The sequence below is a fragment of the Pyrenophora tritici-repentis genome, chromosome 1 (assembly GCF_003171515.1).
Source record: "Pyrenophora tritici-repentis strain M4 chromosome 1, whole genome shotgun sequence".
Taxonomy (NCBI): domain Eukaryota; kingdom Fungi; phylum Ascomycota; class Dothideomycetes; order Pleosporales; family Pleosporaceae; genus Pyrenophora; species Pyrenophora tritici-repentis.
The window spans coordinates 5336720-5353515 of record NC_089390.1 but is presented as its reverse complement, the minus strand read 5'-3'; the positions used below and the strand labels follow the sequence as shown (position 1 = coordinate 5353515).

Here is a 16796-nt window from a genome sequence, read left to right as displayed (position 1 = left end):
CAGGACGTCGTCTTGACGTTTTTATGTGAATCCGTACAATCATGCTCACCGCATGCAGCCCTCTCCTACGACGCTCCATCTGGAATTCCGGGCTGAACAACTTGCTGTGCCCGCTCGCTGGACCTGCTCGACGTGCACCTCATCCTAGTAACTGATACCATACATCCTCCACGCTTTATATATCTCTCTTCACTTCTCAGCGTCATGACTTGGTCGCCGGCCTCTCCTCAAATGGCGTAGGCATATTTGTCCGCGTCTTCGCATTTGAATCCCCCGCAGCAGTCTCAACCTCCACAAGATCATGTCCACCAGCCATTTTCCACGCGCTTAGATAATCCTCGCCTCCGAATCGCTTGGGGTAGGTTTCCGGGTTATTGGAGTCATTGTATCGTACTTTTGGAATGCTTGCGGCCACAAAGGGTGTCAACTATCAATTATTAGCCCTACCCTCTATGCTCCATCTACAAAGGCACAATGTTCGAGGTGCCAATGCGCCGTGATTTCCTACATACATCGCTATTGTTGGTACCTCGCTCCGGATACACAAATGTCCGTATCTTATTCCAGTCCGGTATGAAGTTGCCGTATCGGTTGATGATGCCCATGGAACCAACGCGGTTTCCTTTGTAGTATTCTTTTCCGGCTTGCTTGGGGGATAGCGGCAGACGCCGCAACATTTTTTGAAGAGGGGGCGTGGCTTTGAACATGCTGGCGGATTTACAGTACCGTTGCGATACAGAAGCGTGGGTTTATCGTCTATTGTAAAGTCGGACAAGGCGTTGCGGAGATGCCGCGGAGGTGGCACGGACCACGACTCAAAAAAAAGTGCAGCCAAGATTTCGAGTTTAGACGCTGAAAACTGCCCGCTGCCGCAACAACTACGACGACGACTAAGCGCCACAATGCCGCCCCGAGTAGCACGCAGCTCAGTCCAGAGCGGCAGCTCGTCTGCAAAAAGTCGCCCGAATGCGCGCAACCCCAAAAAGGCGGCAAAGCGCGCCATGGACGCTTTCGCTATCGCTCAGTATGAGAACCCGGATGAGCTGAAGATACGCAAGAACCGCCTCGGCGAATTCGACCCGGCATTCAAGCGTAAGCGGACGCGCGATTATGACGACGAAGATGAGGAGGACGAAGACGAGGACGTTGAGCCGAAACGGCGCAAGAGGAGAAGTGGGAGTGAGAGCTTTGATGAGGGAAGCGACTCCGAGGGCAACACATGGCAGATGGGACACGTAGAAAATGACGATGACGACGAGAGCATCGACTCTGACGAAGCCTTTGGCGAGAGTGACGAGGAACGCTTCGAAGGCTTCACGTTCCGCGGCAGTTCAAAGAGCCACAAGGGCAAGGCGAAGAAGTCTAAGAGACAACAGGATCTTGAGGACGAAGACGGAGATATCGATCTGGATGAAGGCGACAGTGCAGATGGCGAGGACGAGGAGGAAGACGACCTTGGTGAAGATGCTATCGATCTTGCCACTGCGCTGGACCAGTACGAAGAGGATGAGGCAGAGGAGCGCAGGGAGAGGAATAAGAAAAAGAAGGCTGAGGGATTCGGTGACAGCGATGACGAGCTCAGCGGTAGCGACAATGGAGGAAACATGGAGTCAGATGTTTCATCTGACGATGAGGAAGATGATGACGACCGTCAGGCTCAACTGCAGAACTTGATCTCGTCTTTAGCGACAAAAGAGGACGAAAAGACAAAAGGCAGGAGAGTTGATGTTCACGAGTCTGCTGCACCCGATGAGTTTGGTGTTTCCAGGAAGGTCGATCTTCTCAGCTTCAAGCCCAAGGTTGCAGACGCAGAGAAGAAAAAAGCCCTCAAGTTGCTGCAGGATGACAAGTCATCAAAGCGGAATGATATTGCTAGAAAATTGGATGCACCTCTACCAAAGCGACAGCAGGACAAGATCGACCGCGCTGCAGCCAATGCCAAAGCAAACGAGACACTCGACAGATGGACGGACACTATTAAGCGTAATCGCCGGGCTGAGCACCTTATGTTCCCTCTGAAGAATGCAAGTGGAGGTGAACCCATGGGAGAGAAGACACTGCTACCCACAACAACCGCAGCTCCTGCCAATGACCTCGAGAGTACCATTCAATCCATCCTTCAGCAAAGCGGTCTATCAAATGGCCAAGAGGACGAGGATAAGATAGCGAAATGGGAAGAGCTACAGACGAACAAACTTCCTGTAGAAGAGGTTCTTAGGCGACGTGCTGAACTGCGAATGCAGCGAGAGCTCATGTTCCGCGAAGAGGTTCGCGCCAAGCGCATCAAGAAGATCAAGAGTAAAGCGTATCGACGAGTGCACAGAAAGGAGCGCGAAAGGATGTTGGAGAAGGAGCGCGAACAACTCAAGGCAGACGGTGTTGATCTCTCAGAAGAGGAGCGCGAATACAATGATCGCCGTAGAGCCGAAGAGCGCATGGGTGCCAAGCATCGCGAGAGCAAATGGGCCAAGGGCATCAAGGCAACAGGAAGAGCAAACTGGGATCAAGATGCGCTTGACGGTGTGACTGAGATGGCTAGGCGCAACGAGGAGCTTCGCCGCCGAGTCGAGGGCAAAGTTGTCCGCGACGATGATGAAGAAGGCTCGGATCTTCCCAGCGAGGAAGAAGAGAGCGATGATGACGATGATGACCAGTCCGACAATGACAAATTGCAGCAATCGCTCGGCAAGCTGAAGGAGAACCCATTCTCTACTGGCAAGTCGAAGATTGCGGATATGGCCTTTATGAAAAAATCAGAAGCTGCCAAGCGCGTACAAAACGACGAGGCTGTTGAGAGCCTGCGGCGTGAACTTGCGGGCGAAGACAGTGCTAACGAAGAGGTTGATGAGAATGCGGCAAAGGCTGGACGGAGAAGATACGGTCCTAATCCCGATGTTTCTGCTCCTGCGATACAGATCAATCGCAGCGAGTTCGAAGAGCATGCCAGATCAGACAATGAGGACGCACAGGTAAATGTTGACGGCGATGCATCGGATGTGGAACAGAGGCCAGCGCCAAAGAAGAACGGTGTTAATGGGCTATCTAATGGTACCCGTAAGCAGCACAAGGCTTTTGCGCAACCTCTGCCTGAGGAAGATGCAAGTGGCGCGGCGAACCCCTTCTTGAACAAAGCAAAGAAGGAGAGGAAGGCCACGAAGGAACCCGAGCTCTTCCCAGCACCGGCAACCACGAAGCCTGCTGCTTCAGAGAAATCCAAAGCCCAGTCCAAGCCGACTCCAAAGGCCAAAGAACAGAAGAAGTCAAAGTCAGCCTCGCAGCCCCAAGAAACCAAAGTCGACGAATTCCTCAAACAGCGCGTCACCACCGCCGATGACGACGGCTGGGCAACTGTCCTAGGAGGACAAGACGACGACTCCGACCAAAACGACGCCGCCCTTGAAGAAGAAGGCATCGACCTCGACCTCGTGCACCGCAACCAAGCCCTCACCGCCAAAGGTTTCGCCGGCGACAACGTCGAAGCCACCTTCTCGGCCGAAAAAGCCGCCACAATTGCCGAAGAAGAATCTTCCGAAACAGTCTCCTACCTCCCCGGCTGGGGCGCCTGGACCGGCCACGGCATGTCCAAAGCCGAGCAAAAGCGCAACCTCGGCGCCAAATCCGTCACTCAAAAACCAGGCATCAGCGCCGATAAGCGCAAAGATAGGAAGTTGGATAAAGTCATTATCAACGAGAAGAGGGTTAAACCTACGGTCAAGTATATGGCGGGCACTTTGCCGTTTCCGTTTGAGAATAGGGAACAGTATGAGCGCAGTTTGCGGGTGCCAAAGGGGAAAGAGTGGGTTACGAAGAAGACGCATCAGGATGTTACGAGGCCGAGGGTGATTGTTAAGCAGGGAGTCATTAAGCCGTTGAGGAAACCGTTGGTTTAGAGTGATACGGATGATATGGACAGTGGCTTTGCGTTGATGTATGTTTCTCGTCATTGGGCTACCCATGGTTTCCCGAGTAGATGCATATAGTGGCTCCGTACCAGGAGTAGAAAACTTGGACGTCTTTTTCTTTGACATTTGCTGATGGGGGCTTGTGTGCTGAGAACAATGTGATTCCACCGTACATACTTGACACGCTATCAATAGTCTACAGGCTATTGTGCATATCCTACTCAGATAGCTCCTTAGCCTGCAACTACACCGGAAAAGAAGAGATGATCCGCGTATCCATAGCTATAGATGCAGGCCTGGTCTCAGCGTAGTCCACTCCGCCGCATCCTCTCCACCTTTCCCTTCTGGCCTCCATGATGCACGACACAAGGATACAGCATATAGTTCACAGTATACCTGATACCCCCATGGAGCAGTAGTCATGTGCAACGGCCGTTGAGAACATGAAGCGAGACCGGCGTGGTGAGGTTGGAATGAAAAGACTGTTTGAACAGTCAATAAAGAGGACAGGATTGTGGCGGTGACTACATTCTAGTAAGTGTGTAGAGTAAATGAGAGGGGAAGCAGAACCGAAAAAGATGGGTTTATAAGAAAGACGGGCGAGGAAAAAAGGAGAGTGAAGATATGTTTACTGACGTAGGCGAAAGGAGGTGAGAGCGAGTGCGAGATGTGAATTGCAAGTAACAACAAGCAGTGACAGCTACAGCATGTGGTTGGTGTGCATGTCGGAGACTTTTGCATGTCACTGTGTGTATGCTTTATTCGTGCATGTGGATATGTCACGGTTTGGGGTCTCTCCTGCTCTGCTCCTGCAGTCGCAACTTACCTTTGTAATGGAACGATGCCTATCTGGGACTAGCGCTGTTTACGGTCCCCCACCTACATATACAGTTTGTAGACTCAGACAATACAACCTCAGTTCAATCCTTCAATTCTTCCAGCACCCACTATCCCCACAGGATACGATGGAATGTCGGATCTATAAAGGCTTGTAGTATAGTTATGTATACGAAACATTGGCTAAACGTTTGAATTACTCTGGGGGCGCGGGAGATCAGCGAGCCATTGTTTGCAGTGATACGATATAGCTGATTGAACCTATACTGTACGAGAGAACTCATGTCCCATGCGCGCGTATTCACTTGATACAGAACATCGCATGTTCAGAAACCACGGCATTTGTCAAAGTAGACAAGTGCAAATACGAGAAACCCACCCATAGTAAAGCCAATATCGATACCAAGAAATGCGTAAAAATAACCCCATCACACGTTCCCAACGCTCAGTGCACACAGCGTCCATCACCTACAAACATGCCCCACAAACGTTATGAACAATGTATAACGCACAGACACTGCCTGTACCCTTACACACTTACACACTTACACAACTGCCGCAAGCGGCACAGTCGTATCCGCGCTCAACACCACAAGAACCCATCACGCCACCGCAGACTATATCAATAAACCTGCGACACTTACCACCTCGTATTTGGCCTTGTTTTGTTTCTTAATCGCAAGATGCATGTATATACTCGATACTTCATATTGATAAAGGGAGAATGTCACTGTACACGCGTTCGGCGTTTGGGTAGAGTCCGATCATCCGGGTGTTTGGCTTGCCGGGGCGGCTATAAGGGGAGAGAAGTTTATTTCTTTGTGCTGTGCTGGGGTTGAGCTCGTATTTTTGGAGTCGTGTTTGTGAAGTCACCGTTTGTTGAAACGGTGGGCGTGGGGGGGATGTGAGATAGTTTTATACCCTTGTTGTGTTGGGAGGGCTGTGGTGTGGGAGTACGGGGATCGGCTGTTGGGGCTGCGGTTCGGGATTGGATTGTGGGGGTTACGAGACGGGTGTGATGGACGCGTGACGATACGGGAGGGAAGAGAGAGTTGCTTTTCAAGGACGGTCGTATCGGTTGAGAATTGAGTTGATGGCGGGATTGACCATTGAGAGAATGGGGTGTGCGAGTTTGGGATATATCACGTGATGTTCTTGGTGATTGCGCAACCTTGATGAGGTTGATGACACATCCTGTGAGAAACTTTGACAAAAAAGATACTTACAAATCCCTTGCACCCCCACCTCGCGTCCCAGAAATCGTCGTTCTTGGATAGTGTTTTGTTTCCTTGTAGTCTACCTTAAGCTTTGCTGAGTGTGGAGGAAGCTGATGTGATCATTTGCAAGCCACCGATTCGCACCGTGGCGGAATTCCGTCCGAAATGCAATCGCTCCGACTAGCTCAACGATGCCCAGGCAATACGACGGCGGTTTACCAAGCACCAATGAAGCCGACAAAGAAATTTGGTTTCTTGCTGATGATGATTTATTGTTTCCCGCTTCGTGGTATGCTGTAAAGCGGCCAAACGGGCACAAAGTCTATCCGGTCCTCGATGGGGACCCTGGGAAACCCTTCCTCAGATCATATACGCGAATCTTATGCTCTCCGTGCGCCAGGGGACTCATGTTTTCCTGGAACTGTTTTTAGTATACCTAGTAGGGTAGTTGGCCGACTGTCTGCCCGCAAGCGATGAGGTTGCGCGCCTAGATTTAGCAATGGGAAAAGCAAAGAGCGCCCTGATGCTTGTATGCTAGACATTTAGGTTAGAGCCAGCGATGTAAATAGTGCTTGCACAACGACGTCCCCAGCAAGGCGCTTGATATCCTAGACGAAATCGCGTATTCGGTACTTGCACTGAGGCTCAATGGATCGACGATACCGTTGGAGACATTGGGAAAATTGGGGTAGTCGATGAGCGGAGGGCCGATATGCGGAGGGGATCGTGGCGCGTCGCAATGTGCCTGCTACATACAATGGCAGCCCGATAGGGTAGAAAGTGACGTCGCAACCCTCGTCTGGACGCGTTGACTAGAAGAAGACTCATGCATTCATGCGAAGATTGATTGGTGGCAGGGAAAGGGTTTCGGGCAGTCGATGATGGCTGTATGGGGCCTCATATTCGTCCGAAGATCAGATTTGGGTCGAGTTTGCGTCTCCGATTCAACATGTACGGAGGTTTTCCCAAGTTGGACGCCAGGTACGCATTCGACATCAGCGAGAGATATTGGTTCCAAAGCTTTGTATGTAACCAGAATACCCAGAAAGCGGATCGCTGGGTTGAATAGCATGGTTAGGAACCAATGACGCGGTCCCGGAGAAAGCTTCGAAATTGCGTTCTCGAGACATGGCCAGGGAGGATCTACGCTCTACCCGTGATGACTGCCTATCACAATATGTGCGCCGTAAGCTCGACCATGCTCAACGGCGAATCGTCTTTGATCTAGCCGGCAGTTTCGCGCTGGATACGAGCAGCTGCGTCATAGTGTGAGTAGCAGGTGCGACCCCGCCAATGATGCAGCGCACAAGTCGTCCGGCCACAAGAGGTGCTGATTCCAGCGTTGGAGCAGCGTCGCAATGCGCGCGCGTTAGAAAGGGGAGAAAGGCCAAGTAGCAGGAGAGGAATCCTTGACGTGATGTTACCTTGATGTAGCGTGGTGCAATGCTCGTCCTTCCTCGTTTCTTCCTCACACGGCTTGAGTTGCAAGCCGCCTCTGATCGACGGGCCCGTTCAGCCATGTGTTGTCGCTTCACACCTCAGGGTTCTTTGAGACGATCTGGGTATGATGAACGACGCATCACACGGAATAGGAAGCAGAAGGAGTACTCAGATAGGCTTAGTGTCTGGGCGCGCATGCAAGCCGAGGCCTGTGCATGGCACTATTCTCGTTACGTCAAAGCTATGAGACGATCCTAATGTTTGACACAGACAGACGGGTGCGACTACAAGACGCATCCTCAGGTTCGGATCTTCGAACTCAGGGAAACAGGACCGAATAAACCTTGTTTCGCGGGGAAACGAAGAAAAAGCAAAGTCCAACGGCAACAAACAAAGCCCATGTTCAGACTTTAGCCGTGCCGTTGTCTTCGCCTTGGGTATGTAATCTATGGAAATGACGACAGCACAGTTCCGCGAACCATGAAGCTGCTACAGGCCGCTGCCAATGTCAGAGCAAGTAGCAGCGAGAAAAAGCCGGCCTCGGGCACCGCTCAGCCGTCGCTCTGGCGGCACACATGCTGGGATATCCGTGTAGCATCAGAAGCCGCAGTGGCTCTTCTCCTGAGTCCTCCTCCCGTGCCTATAGTCGATCTTTGCCATCTGTTTCTCGCCCTCTCGCTCGACCAATGTCGGCGGCTTAGTTCGATATCGAGAAGAGCATTGATAGTCGATGATCAGATCGAGGGATTTTCCGGGTTAAACCAATCTCGGTTCCCTATCGTTCACCTGACTGCCAAAAGGCCCCACAGGGGCCTGGCGTCAAGGTACAGGTGGGTAAGGCTGGCCAAGTGAAGCGCTGTCAACAATGCGATACGCCCAGGCCGCTAGAAGCCGGCCCGAGCCCGAACCGAGTTGAGGGAGGGTACCTGGCTACCATAGACACGACAAGAAATCTTCACGACAAAATGCAATTCAGAGTTGCCACATCAAAACAGATGCCCTGGAAAGCTTATCTGACATTGCAGTGACACATGTTACTTGACCGGTCCAAAGTAAAAGGTGGTTCCGTTTCTGAACTGCATTGATCCGTGCATACATAGCGGACACGGCACGCGACATGACCGAAGTCTTGCGCGCCTGCGGTCCCGAGCGTTAGGCTCGCTTGCGCCAGACGTCGAGTTGGATAATCCCTCTCCTGTACGACATCGCCCATCTTCCGCCACAGCACCACATGCCACGTTCCTGCATATGACTTATGGGCACTCCAAGACTTTTCTGCACATCGCCTCGGTGGCTGGCATGCAACTAGTCTTTTGCGCCGGCTGTATGCGTCAGAAAGAGTACGTAGACCCGACTGTGCACACCGTACTGGCAACCGCACAATCACGTCACGTCACGAAGCATGGAAGCGAATCACAGAGACATGGCAATCTGAAACTGAGCGTCGCCGGTTAGGCATGGGCGGTGACACCGTTTGCTGCCAATCTAAAACATTTCTTCTCCAACCATGGAGCCTCATTTTACCCGCAGTCATTGCAACGCTGCAATTGGACTTTACAGCCCTTCAACGACTTGTGCTCGGTACTTTTTGTCGTGACTCCATTCTTTATACTGTAGATCCCGGCTGCCCGGCATGTCACCCGCACATGCTGAGACTAGTCTCCTGCAACTATCTCACATCAGATTCCACACCTGTAGTTTCGACTCGTGGCCATGCAGGAGGTGTTCATCCAGGGTCAAGGAGCCAGGTTTCCGCGGAAGATTTGGCGAATGCGACTGTTCAGCGGGTGCACCGGAAGCGGGGGACGTGCCCCAGGTACGCTTATGTCAAAGCCACCGACAATGCCCATACACTACCAATCTTATTCTAGGCTATTCTCCCAAGTATCAAATACTCCACCCTTTCCCCCGCAGCCTTGCTTGTCCAACCGTCTCTGGTCACCTTTCGGCACTCGCTACCATATCATGGCTGGATCATTGTCTGGTAACCCCAGAGGCGAACAAGCAGTCGAACTCTCCTCTGCATTCACGGCCGTCGCCTTCACCATCGTTTGTCTTCGGCTGTACACACGAATCTACATTATACGATGTGCTGGTATTGAGGATTTTGGCATCGCCGTGGCAATGGTCAGTACTCGTATTCTTCATACATATATCCCTTCTTTGCGCTAACATTTTGCCAGTTTTGCTCCATAGGCCTGACAATCTGCATTGGCATCCGTAAGTATAGACTCCGTATCCACTTGGGACCCCCTTTCTGTTCAAGACTGACTGCGAATAGAAGCCCAATATGGTATGGGTTGGCACATCACCGATGTATCGCACGATGCCATGACCAAGTTCCTCAAGGCAAGGATCCCTACATCTGCCTTCACGCCGTCGTACTAACATGAAACTCTAGTCCTTCTGGTCCTCGCTCATCTTTTACTATCTTTCACTTGGCCTAACAAAGGGGTCTATACTACTCCAATATAAACGCATCTTTACGACAAGGAAGTTCCTCATCGCAAACTATCTCACCATGGGAGTCGTAGTTGGATACACCTTCTGGACCGTCTTTTCGAGCATATTCGAATGCGTACCAATCCGAGCGTTTTGGACCAGGGAGCCGGCCAAATGCCTCAACCAGTTCGCAGTGTGGTTCACCAACGCAGGCATCAACATCCTCACCGACTTTGCAATCATCATCCTACCTATTCCAGTCATACGCAGCCTCAACCTAGGCCGAAAACAAAAGATTGGCCTCATTGCCATCTTTGCAGTTGGCGGACTGTAAGTGTTCCCAAATCCCTCACTTCCACGGCCTTCGGTGTGGCGCGACCGTTTCATCGGTTACAACTCCGTTACACTATGCGACACTTGTCGCGTTGCATCACCGTGCAGCATATGCCGTACCACACTCCCATTATCCAGCATGCCCATCCTTGTCAAACACCATGAGATCATGCACTAACCATCACCCTTTAGTGTGTGCATCGTATCAATCCTGCGACTACATTCACTCGTCGCAATCTCGAACTCGCCGGACCCAACCTACGACAACCCAGCTGCAGCAACTTGGAGTTCCGTCGAAGCTAATGTCGGAATCATATGCGCTTGCCTACCGATACTACGGCCACTGGTTACACAATGGTTCCCTAGAGCATTTACATCGCGACACCCGAGCCAGTTCTCCCGACCACCAAATGCCACGTACGGGAGCAGGCGGAGCAGCAAGTTGCCGCGCACCAAAGAAAGCTTCGCCATGAACACATCCCGAACAACCCGAACAGCGGCGTCAGATGAAGCAAGAGATATACAAGTCGTCACCGACATACATGTGCAGGTTGAAGGTGAAAGCGACGCCGCAAGCGACTGGAAGCCAAGCACTTCTCCAAAGAACTGGTCAGAAACGACGTCAGTCAAGAACCTAGAGCGACTGAACAGCACAGAGCAGCTAGTAGAGGTCCCCGACCTGCCACAACGGAAATGATCCGGAACATCCCGTCCCTTTTGTTTTTTTCCTAGACTCTTGATACCACTTTCTTAACGATACCACATGAACTACTATTAATAGGCCGACTCTTTTCTGTCTTTTGGTTCTTCTAGAGTTGGCCGGACTGGGCGGTTTTCCATGCTTTTATCGAATCTAGAGTCAGTCAGTTCACTCGACAACACAACCCAGGCGGTTTCTCCTATATCCTTAGTTTCTACGCGCGGTATCCCCTCATCAGGGCCCCCAAGGCAGGATTTTAGTCGCTTGGAAAGCGCGTAATGCTCTTAGAAAAAGCGAATGTCACCGCTTTTCCAAACCATGGCATTTACCACATGTACGATACCCATCAGAAGAAAGACAGAAAAGTCCAAAATCCAAATCCAGACTTCACGATCATTTTCAATTTTCTTTTTAATTTCCGCCTTGACGTAACCATGTTTCCACTCCATTTCGTTATCTCGTACCAAAAGGTACGTACCTAAGCGACAGCGACCCTCTGCCGAACCCAAAAATCAGCCCGATCCCTCCCACCGCAATGACTGTCAGCGATCCACCGGCTACCACCACCCGTCTCTCCACGGTCCACCGGCCTCCCTCGTCCCCACCCGTCAGCCCTAACACCCGTTCAATAAGCCAGCAGCCTCCCCCCCCCCCCAACCGAAAACAACAAATGTCGATCTCCTCCATCCCCATTTGGATCTCCCGCGCCCAAATTGGACTTGCCAAAAATGGTTATGACATGAACGTTAAACGCTGACCACCCCCTTCGGCCCGAACAAGCGCAGCCAAACCCGAACGACACCCCATAGCCGACCGTGTCTTGGCAGCTTACCGTTACCACGTCAAGGAACTTCCCTTCTGCGTACCCCTGGATTTTTCCTGTTAATGTATTTTTCTTTGCTTTCGATAACCTTATCGAGACTTACGCTTGGCCGATCGATTCGCTTGGTGGCTTGTAGGCAAGACGCTAGGAAGAGGGCGGGATGGAGACGTGCAAGTACAGTAAGAGCTAAGTTATGATCGGCAGGCTTTCCCGCCTTGCTGTCGACGAATGTACCGGGTCGGAGGTTGCAGCTTGACTGCCTTGGGGAGGTCATTGTGGGTACCTACGTAGTGTACTTGGGTGGCTTGGGCCTGGGAGGCACGTGTGGTTATTCTGCTTGGGCTGCTGCGGCGGGAAGGCTAGGAGACAAGTTTTATGAAGCTGGGTGCTTGTTGCCGGGGGGTTAGTGAGCGGGACCTGCCTTTTTGGGGAGAGGGGAAGGGAGAGCATGTGGGGGTTGGGTTATTTGGGTGCTTGCTCTCGTTTTGACTGCCGAGGTTGGTGGGTGATGCCGTTTCGCTTGAGGTACGAAAAGGAGATTATTGTATTTGATTCGGCCGTTTTGGTATGTCGGCAGGTGGTTTACCGGTAGATCGTCCTTTTGTGTCTGGGAGGTATAGAGATTTGATGCACGAAGTGGATGCAGTTGCCCCACGAGGTTTGTTTGCGCAATATTTCGGTGCGATGGTATAGAAGGAAACTTAGCAGAGTTGATGAAGCTCAAATGGGCTCTCCATGACAATCAGGCAATCCAAGACAGAAGCACTTTAACATCGTAAGTTTCCGACGGGACTCAGCATGCAGCGATCAGAGACGAAATTTGCAAAGGATACTTACTAATACCTCTTTGTCGTGTTGCTTTGTCTTGTCTTTGTCATGAACGACGTTGTGGCTGAGGGCGACCATATGCACAGAATGAGGTTAGCGCGTTACTTGGTGGCTTCCACATGCAGCAATGTGTAGCGAAACGGATCGCGGGCCGAATAGACCTCTCGCGTCAGTTGCAAGAGCAAGACTTCCTTTCCACATCTTATGGGCGAGGCTTGTGCGTTAGACATGGGAGTTTGGCTAACTCGACATGTGTGTACATGAAGGTAAAACCTGGTCATGTGATGTTCCCACGTGGTTTCACTCAAATCGAATGCTATCCATGTTCGGTAGTCATGCATCTGTACCTAATATCATCGATGTGGAGACACAATAGATATTCTCAATTGATATCGTATCATACATGAGCTCTTAACTCAGAGATAGGTACAGCGTGCAGGCTGGGTGGAGATCCGCAGGATAGTAACTCCAAGAACTCGATAGTATCTACGAAATGTAGCTCTACATAATTCTTGCACACATGAAATCGCCTTTGTTTCCCAATCACGCTGAAACCCAGGGTATGTCTACCCAGCTTTGTCTACATCGGAACAACGTCGCGATCCGTCCCTAGCTCAACGAACGCAATGAATAGTAATATAGATATTACTATCATCTCGGATCATGACTTGACTATCAACCACAGTGAGAGATCCAGTCTTGCTAACAGCAGCAGCCTCGATAGGGGTAGAGTTGGCTTGCGGGGGAGCTTCGATGGCAGTCTCGATCTCCTCAACTGATAGTACGGTTTGGTCTATGTACTCCTCAAATATGTAGCAGCCTCCAGATACCAAAACCAGAAGGGGGATGGTAAAGATGGGGAAGCTGGTAGTAGTAGTAGTAGTAGTAGTATCCATTAACGTCCTTTTTCAGTCAGAGACTATGTAGGACGGTGGCCTAGGGCCGTTTGACTAGTTTTTTCCCTCTATACCCGTAGGATTTCGTTTCTTTGGTCGAGTTTGACTATGGGGGTTTGGGTTTTTTGCTTCTATACAGGAAAGAGAGAGAGACCTTGTAATAGACACCCGTTTATCTCCACCTTTGTGACCAATCCCTTTGCTATAATAACCCCGTGCTCCTAAGACTGAAAAAAACCTCGTAGGGGAAAAAGTCATGGGACCTTGAACGTTTGTTGTATATAGCGGCAGTTGCGGCATATTTTCGTCTCGGCGGTACTTTGTGGCTCGGTTGTACGGCGGCGGCTAGCGTTAAGCGTGCGGGGTATTGGTGAAAAACTTTCCAGGTTTCGAAAGGAGCCGTTCGATGTTTTTTGGTAAAGCTAGAATAATAGAATTATTATAGCGGTGAGGGGAGAAGGATTCGAACCTTCAACCTCTGCGAGCAAGCTAGCAGAAGCAACCAGGCGCACTACCACTGCGCCATCCCCCCGTGGGGAAGCTGGTAGCGGGGCCCTCAGTGAGGGAGCATGCGAACCAGACGACTGCAGCAGTTGCTACGGCCAGCATGACGCTCACTAAGGCCACACACTCCTTCAACTGGGAATGCAGTGCATGGAGCCACGGAGGGGTCTTGGTGATTCCGCGAGAGAGAGTGATTTCGAGACTGGAAAGGGAACGCTTCATAGTGTAGACCACGGACTTGTCGAGCGTCTGGGCCTCCTGCGAGTCGCCGGTAGTAGATGAGCCGCGCGACATATTTGTTGATGGCGTGTTGGAGTTGGCGGAAGTGGAGGTTGTAGCAGTCGACGTTGAGATGTCGGAAGTAGAGTCGATTCCGGATGTCTCTTGCTTGCTAAGAAGATTCAGGGGGCTATTCTTATACTGCGCCGTCGTTACTTACCTTGAACCGGCAGTTGCTGTATTGTGAAGGGGTGCAATAACTTTGGTAGAATTCATGATGAGTATCCGATTTGGGGATCCGAAAGTGAAAAATGACTTCCAGGGCTTGCTAATTTGAGGAGGACAAGGACGGTGGAGAGACAACTTGGGGTGCGCAATGCAAGTTCAGGGAGTGTATATAGCTTGTGGGCAGTGGGGGAGCTTGGACGCTAGTATTACGCGCGTGGAGCAGGTCAGGTGAGTGTATCGCGTGGGAGTGGCATTTCTCTACATAAACGCGGCAGCCGTAAGTTGCTCGTGGTTTTTCGCATTGACTAGCTGTTTTTGGGCGACGTTCGTGATAGCAGATTGTTTTGGGCTGACGTATATGGATAGTTCTCCGCTACTTAGGCAATTCTCCAACGCGATCCCATATGTAGTTTCCATGGTGGCTTTCCCCTTGGACAGTCCACGGAGTTTTAGAAGAGCATCCTTGAGACTCTAAACAGTCCCCGGGGGTCATGGAATCTCCCACAGTATCCAGCGATGTTCGTGGCTTCCCCGGACGTCAGTTCAGCTCCGCAAAACTCCTTGCCAAAGAGGACGAAAAGGTAGATGTTCCACGATATATGCCTAAGGGGTTGACCTTCAATCACGTTCCTGCTGAGAACGTCGCTGTTTGGGTCACGGCTGATGAGATTGCTGTTGAGGATAGTGCCGTCGACAAGATCACTGCTGAAAAGGCTACCATCGAAGATGTTCCCGTAGCAAGGGCCACCATGAAGAATGCTAGGGCTATGAAGGTGTTGTCTAAAAATCAATCATCCGCCATCTTCCTAGAATAACATGGGTACTCAGTCTTTCAAGACAGCGACGAACGCCATGGACCTGGTGAATGATAATACGAGTTGTTTGTCGCAAACAAGTTCAGCCCATATTTGGCATCACTTGTTCATTCAATGTATATAACTTACGATGTCTGCACACAACACGTTTTGATTGTAAGTTTAAGTGATCCTTGATGGGAACCCGTTTACATAGACACGGTTTCTGCGGGTGAATTCACTATGACAACAGGGGAGTTACCAGTGTCTCCTGTGTGTTTTGATAAGTAACAATATAGCAAGCACCGACTGTGATCATTAAAAGGTGTTTTCCTACGTCAATATTGTTTGTTTTGGACTGCAATTTCAGACCTCAGCTATACGTAACAGTGTCAGTCACCTCGATTGTGACCTAATTCCCGCCGCGTTCAACATTGTGAGTAGACCCATCATCGCCTCGGCAACCATGAATACAATGTTTGGCCCGATGAAAGGGCATTTTGGCATTGTGTATTCGCCACCGACAAAGCGCATAGCTACAGTGTCCCAATCTGGTCTTTCACTGCGGGAGCCAATCACTAGCGCCCTTTTAGCGTGCTCTACAGCGCACCACGAGCTACCCCCCACTGCAGGTCTTCCCCAGACGCGACACAAACAACTTTTCAAGTTGATTAATTGACAACTCCCGAGCACTTCTCACTACATCTCTCTTGTCTGTCAACTTGCTCTTGCGTACCAACCTTACACACGAACTTGCGTACGATCAATCCGACACATTGTCTCATCACACCATCTCAAGAACTCCAATTACTATGTGACACGCTAAATCAACATGAACGTCCGTGAGTCACGCGCACTGGCGCCAGTCGTGCAATACAGCACCCGTACGCCATATACCAAGGGGTACGTCTTCGATCATACATACAACATTGATGGATCGCTGACTCTTCATAGCCACCTGACCGCGCATCCGATGCGCTATGTCAACGATGATGACGAAGACACACACGATGATAGCGACTGTATAGCCTTCGTCAAGGAGCTTGGTCCCCAGTTCCGTGATGCTAGCGAGCTGGTAAGCCATCCAAAGCCAAGCGGTTCCGAGCCTCGATACTTGGACGCCACTGTCTCCGAGTTTGACTACCAGGCTGAGCTCGATGACTGCGAATACCTGCAAAGCGTCACCGAACATCTTGTCTACATCCGCTACAACCAAGCGACACTCAACACTGAGATGCCAGACGGTAGCAAGATGATGACTAAGATCTTGCTGGATGCATACTGGAAGAAGCATACCGGTCAGTCGCCCTGGGATTCCGAGGGATATTTTACCAAGGAGTTCCAATTAGACCATTATCTTGATCGAGCGTGCGATCTATCTCAGCACAAGCCGCATCTTCACTTGAAGAACATTGGTAACGGCAGCTCCTTGGATGTGGTCGCAAAAGAACCACTCCTCAACGTCGGCTGCTTTGAGTATCCCAAACAGTCCACAATGTTACAGCAGCCCGAAGACTGCACAAACGATGTCACGGTTTGGGGTCTCTCCTGCAGTCGCAACTCACATTTGTAATGGAACGATGCCTATTTGGGACTAGCACGGTTGACGTCACCCATCTACATAAACTTTCCA

At 50.8% G+C, this 16796-nt stretch overlaps 6 protein-coding genes across 6 annotated transcripts; 4 read left to right on the top strand and 2 right to left on the bottom strand.

Moving 5' to 3' along the window:
- Positions 1 to 202: 202 nt before the first annotated feature.
- On the bottom strand, positions 203 to 707 carry PtrM4_020940 (MRP-L27 domain-containing protein; the record flags this gene model as incomplete). Its single annotated transcript, XM_001931940.2, has 2 exons — positions 203 to 427; positions 513 to 707. 2 exons carry the CDS (start codon positions 705 to 707, stop codon positions 203 to 205), a joined length of 420 nt encoding a protein of 139 aa, XP_001931975.1.
- Positions 708 to 902: 195 nt separating this feature from the next.
- Positions 903 to 3890, top strand: PtrM4_020930 (small nucleolar ribonucleoprotein complex subunit Utp14; the record flags this gene model as incomplete). Its single annotated transcript, XM_066103423.1, has 2 exons — positions 903 to 1092; positions 1240 to 3890. The coding sequence occupies 2 exons, from the start codon at positions 903 to 905 to the stop codon at positions 3888 to 3890; spliced, it is 2841 nt and encodes a 946-aa protein (XP_065965625.1).
- Positions 3891 to 9361: 5471 nt separating this feature from the next.
- Positions 9362 to 10868, top strand: PtrM4_020920 (uncharacterized protein; the record flags this gene model as incomplete). Its single annotated transcript, XM_066103422.1, has 5 exons — positions 9362 to 9523; positions 9580 to 9616; positions 9678 to 9745; positions 9798 to 10168; positions 10364 to 10868. The coding sequence occupies 5 exons, from the start codon at positions 9362 to 9364 to the stop codon at positions 10866 to 10868; spliced, it is 1143 nt and encodes a 380-aa protein (XP_065965624.1).
- Positions 10869 to 13907: 3039 nt separating this feature from the next.
- On the bottom strand, positions 13908 to 14417 carry PtrM4_020910 (uncharacterized protein; the record flags this gene model as incomplete). The annotated part of the gene is made up of 2 exons (XM_001931936.2): positions 13908 to 14313; positions 14362 to 14417. 2 exons carry the CDS (start codon positions 14415 to 14417, stop codon positions 13908 to 13910), a joined length of 462 nt encoding a protein of 153 aa, XP_001931971.2.
- A 443-nt stretch (positions 14418 to 14860) lies between these two features.
- On the top strand, positions 14861 to 15184 carry PtrM4_020900 (uncharacterized protein; the record flags this gene model as incomplete). Its single annotated transcript, XM_001931935.2, has 1 exon — positions 14861 to 15184. The coding sequence occupies one exon, from the start codon at positions 14861 to 14863 to the stop codon at positions 15182 to 15184; it is 324 nt and encodes a 107-aa protein (XP_001931970.2).
- Positions 15185 to 15995: 811 nt separating this feature from the next.
- PtrM4_020890 (uncharacterized protein) lies at positions 15996 to 16736 on the top strand (the record flags this gene model as incomplete). The annotated part of the gene is made up of 2 exons (XM_066103421.1): positions 15996 to 16066; positions 16118 to 16736. The coding sequence occupies 2 exons, from the start codon at positions 15996 to 15998 to the stop codon at positions 16734 to 16736; spliced, it is 690 nt and encodes a 229-aa protein (XP_065965623.1).
- Positions 16737 to 16796: the final 60 nt, after the last annotated feature.